Below are 4863 nucleotides of genomic sequence, written 5' to 3' on the forward strand. Positions count from 1 at the left end.
GCGTCGCAACTATAATGACATGTGAATAATCCCACCCACTCTAAAGCGGTACTGAACTGCAGTGGAAACGCAAACCGATCCGTGCTGTGCCGAGCCGTACCGTACTGAGCCGTGCCGAGTCGTACCACGCAGTGGAAAAGCGCCATTAGTGTCAGGTTCACCCTGCTCACTCACAATACTCTCAAACAGTCACATGCCAAGTATTTTATGCAAAATAGTTTTTATTTCACAGTAGTGTAATTATATTTTATTGCTGTAATATAACTGTCTCGAGGAAGGCTGGTAGTATTTTCGTAAGTTCTTTGCTTTATTTCTTACTATTAGAATGTCCTGCAGCATATAACTGGACACAATTGCATGGAGTGGCAGTAGAAAGAGTCTATATTTAACGGGTGTAAAAGGGTGTTACGTGCATATGCACAGCTGTGATGGCCTGTATCCCTGCTTTGGCATAATATGATACTCTGTTGATATGCAGAGCTATATTTACAGATGCATAGGCTAAATACAGCTATTGTTTTAGCTCTTAAAATGTGTTTTATCTGTGCAAAGGCTGTGTTTATGGTAAAATTGTAGGCACTTAAGGTGTGTGTGTGTGTATCTGGATATATATGGGTTTTCAAGCATCAAAACAAAAGTTTAATACAACTTTTTTATGGTTTGAATTACAAAAATTAACCATCTTTATTACTAAAAAATAACATGGAGCATCATGCACTATGTGTGTATATAAAGCATTAAAATATTGTATTGCCCCTTTAATAAATACATTTGTGCATTGATATGAACCCTGAGGCATATTGAAATAGTGAAAACAAACAGAGTATATATCAGAACACTAAGATTCAAACTGGCCTTTGTCCCTCCAGAGTTCTCGGCAACTGGCCTCAAGGTTCCATGAGCAGTTTGTGGTGCGTGATGACCTCATGGGATTGGCCATAGGCACCCATGGGGCTAATATCCAGCAGGCCAGAAAGATTCCTGGGGTCACAACCATCGACCTCGATGAAGAGACCTGCACGTTTCACATCTATGGAGAGGTAACTGCTTTATTGGTGACTTTCTGGTAAGGGTAAACACAATTAAATGTGATGGCTGTTAGAATATGTAAGCCTGGCTTGTCGTTTGTGATGGATTTCGTTTGAATTCCAGGACCAGGAGGCTGTACGGAAGGCCAGAAGCTACCTGGAATTTTCTGAAGATATTATCAAAGTTCCTAAGAATTTAGTCGGTGAGGACAAATGAAATTAACCGCTTTCTGCTTCACAAACTGGGCCTGCTGTCCTGCACCATGATGGTTAATGTGCATCATTAAATCATTTTCTACCCTGTCCTGCAGGAAAAGTCATTGGCAAGAGTGGGAAGCTGATTCAAGAGGTTGTGGATAAATCAGGTGTTGTCAGAGTTCGAGTGGAACCGGAAAATGACAAAAAGCCTGCTCCATTAGAGGAGGTCAGTGAGTGGGTTGCTGAACACACTCGTTGTTGTATTTATGGGCGGCAAAAGTGATGATGCTGAAAAAATACATTAAATTATAGTAATTGGTGTGGACTTTATTATAGCCGACTGATCAATTTTAGGAATACTGATTTTACTAAATATTTCAAAGCCTGCTTTAAGAATGAAAAAGCAAAACTGAAGCTCTGTGTGTTGTATGTATGTATGTATGTATGTGTGTGTGTGTGTGTGTGTATATATACATTTCTAAATCAATATTCAAATTATCATTCATAATGACAAAATATTATTCATACTGACTTGAATTACAACCACAGGGAATGGTGCCATTTGTGTTTGTGGGGACGAAGGAAAGCATTTCAAATGCACGGATTCTGCTGGACTACCATCTGAATTATCTAAAGGTAAGAACCAGTTTTAAAGTTTTCTAAGACAATTACTATCCAGCATACTTGGGGTTATTGTTTAAAGTAAACCTTCATGCCAATGTATTGAACTTTGGTGTATAACTCGTCTGGCTTGACTTTCTTCTTTTTAAAGTTTCTTCTTTGGCAGTCAAAACATGGCAAAAAAAAAAAAAAAGTCTTACATTGAAGGAATGACTAGAATTCATGAAACATTCTGAAGATTACAATTCTTCTTAACTGCTGTCTTCTTATTATTTTCTAACTTAAGAAAAAAAAATTGTATTTCCAAAATAAAAAGAAAGAAAAAAGTTTTCTTAAAAAAAATTATTCTTAATCCTTATTATTTTTGCATTTATTTTTTACCCTAAAAGTAAACTTAACAAAATATACCTATTTGAACAATGGAAATAGTTTTTTATAATATGTATGTAAAATATCACATTATTATTTTTAAGGTGGTTTTCTTTTAATGAGTTGATCAGCAAGTTTTCTATAATAACCGCCATACTTTTTTTGTTTGTTTGTTTGTTTTAAGAATTGCGAACATTCTTAACAAACTTCTTAGAATTTATTACCTTAAGAAACTTCTTTCTTAAATTTCCATTCATCTGTCCCCAGTATACCAATAGGGCCTTTCGCACCGCTTTAGTTCCAGAACTAAATGTACAGTACTAAAGTACTGGGACGATTTTGCGCAAACTATTTCCCAGTAATATTTAAAGGGTTGCATTCGCACCGACAGTGTGTACTAAGAAGTGACGTAAGCCGGTCGACAGCGACGTAATTTGTGCGTGGCGTTCAACAACAGAAACAAAGAACAACATTAACAACAGGAGGATGGAGGACGCTGTGATCGGAGCTGTGTTTTTGTTGTGTCTCACGGGTTTCACAATAATGGACATGGAAAGAAAAAGGCAGTCCGGTACTAAAATCGCACCCCGTTCCGGCGGTGAGAAAAACGCCAAAAAGTGGGTAGTTCCACAATTAGTTTTGGTACTATGAAAAGGTTCCCGCGGTGCGAAAGGCCCTATTGAGACCCGGGTTTGGCTTTGTGACCTTTGCATCTGTGGTTTTGTGCATTTGTTTGTATGAGTTATGCTCCAATAAACACCGCATTTACTTCTGAAAATGTAAAAACGTGTAGTTATCCTTCCCGTTGAACAGCTTGTCCTCACAGAGCACATTAGTGCTCATTACAAAGCAGCAATTGTTGATTAGTGACCTACTAAATACCCCAGAGATACTCATGTTGATGTTCACTACTGATTTAGACTTTGTTCTTGTGTGATGGTGCATTCTTCATATTTGTTTGGTCTTGTTCAGGAGGTAGATCAGCTGCGAATGGAGCGACTGCAGATCGATGAACAGCTCAGACAGATCGGCGGAGGGCCTAGAGCTCTGCCGGGACGACCCGAGAAAGAAAAACCTTTCATGGCTGATAATGGAATGGGACCCTCACGAGGTGGCGGCAAACCCTTCGGTCGTGGAGGGAGAGGGAGACGGGGCCCGACACTGGCTTCAGGTATGACCGGCCTCAAATAAATGAAATTAGAGCATATCTGGATATGGAACTTGGTGGATATGGAACTTCACACTAAAGGTTCTAAACCTTTTCTAAGAAAATAGGTTATGTAATAGTATTACTTTCTGTAATTTAAAAGCCATTGGTTTGATATGTAAGCATCAGGCAAGCACTAGTTAAAGCGTAATGTTAATTATGTTAATCACTTTCTTCATAATGGACTGTATTTGTCCCAGGCACCAACTCTGAGGCCTCAAATGCATCTGAGACTGAATCCGACCACAGAGATGAGCTCAGTGACTGGTCCCTGGCCCCTACAGATGAGGAGTCCGTGGGTTACCCCAAAAGGGCCCCTGATGGACGCAAAAGGGGTGGAGGGCCCCGGGGTCGTGGAGGGAGAGGAAGAGGAGGATACAAAAGTCAGTTTTTGAGCTGTCACCCATCTTAAGGCCTTTTACAATGTTTCTTTCAGTATTTAAAAAAAAAGGATTTTTTGGAAAATAAGTATTTGATGTTAAAGGGATAGTTCACCCAAAAATGTAAATTCGATGTAGGTGATTTTGTTTCTTCAGTAGAACACAAACGAAGATTTTAAGACCGATCGTTTCGTGTCTTTACACATCAGAGTATTGTCACGAGCCGCAGGGTTTAATTTGGTTTTTTGTTTGTGTATATTTTTGTGACTCTCAAAGCCGTGATTCCCATGTTCACACATGCAGTTCGGTTCTCTTGGTTTATTTGGTCTGGATCAAAAAAGAAAACGATACCTTTTGTCCTGGTCCACTTAGCGTTCACACTGGCATTTTTGACAGCGAACCTAAAGATACCAAACCTAAAGGCAGGGCTGTACATATATGTCGCACTTGCTACGAAAAAAACTGGTCTGAACTGTCCTGAGCGCGTTTTTAACAGCCGGCACGTGACGCGTCTTCTTCTTCTTGCTTTATGGCGGATTGCATTGACATGGACCATTGACACTCCTAATTGAGATTGTAGATAGAGTGTCAGTGGTCTATTTGAGTGATAGGCCTAAAGGCATAGTGATAAGTTCACAACGCCGCTTTAAATCAAATACACCTAATGCCGTCTACTGGACTAAGCGCGCTCATTGTTGCGTGTACATATGATTTCATTTTTACCGCCTGCGAACTCACAAAGAGCTCATAAAAGCCACTTTACCTCCTCGTTGCTCCACGTTTGCCCTCTGCTCATTTAGTTTTGGATACATCGCTCGTTCCGCATCGTCAAATCATGTCGCATAGCGTCGCATCTTAGGGCCTTTCGCACCGCTTTAGTTCCAGAACTAAATGGACAGTACTAAAGTACTGGGACGATTTTGCACGAATGTGTGCGGCGTTCAACAAACGAAAACAAAGAAAAACAACATTAACAGCAGGAGGATGGGGAACGCTGTGATCGGAGCTGTGTTTTTGTTGTGTCTCACGGGTTTCACAATAATGGACATGGAATGTCGAC

At 40.0% G+C, this 4863-nt stretch overlaps 1 protein-coding gene across 1 annotated transcript in view; it reads left to right on the plus strand.

Moving 5' to 3' along the window:
• The window catches only part of LOC107703650 (fragile X mental retardation protein 1 homolog A-like), a 15155-nt gene that overhangs the window by 6637 nt on the left and 3655 nt on the right, over window positions 1-4863 (plus strand). The window contains exons 9-13 of the mRNA XM_016506364.1: window positions 1153-1231; window positions 1340-1452; window positions 1776-1862; window positions 3189-3387; window positions 3624-3806. Coding sequence (XP_016361850.1) covers window positions 1153-1231; window positions 1340-1452; window positions 1776-1862; window positions 3189-3387; window positions 3624-3806 — 661 coding nt within the window. The remainder of the gene's footprint in view (window positions 1-1152; window positions 1232-1339; window positions 1453-1775; window positions 1863-3188; window positions 3388-3623; window positions 3807-4863) is intronic.

Source organism: Sinocyclocheilus anshuiensis, unplaced genomic scaffold (genome assembly GCF_001515605.1).
Source record: "Sinocyclocheilus anshuiensis isolate Anshui unplaced genomic scaffold, SAMN03320099.WGS_v1.1 scaffold1027, whole genome shotgun sequence".
Lineage (NCBI taxonomy): Eukaryota > Metazoa > Chordata > Actinopteri > Cypriniformes > Cyprinidae > Sinocyclocheilus > Sinocyclocheilus anshuiensis.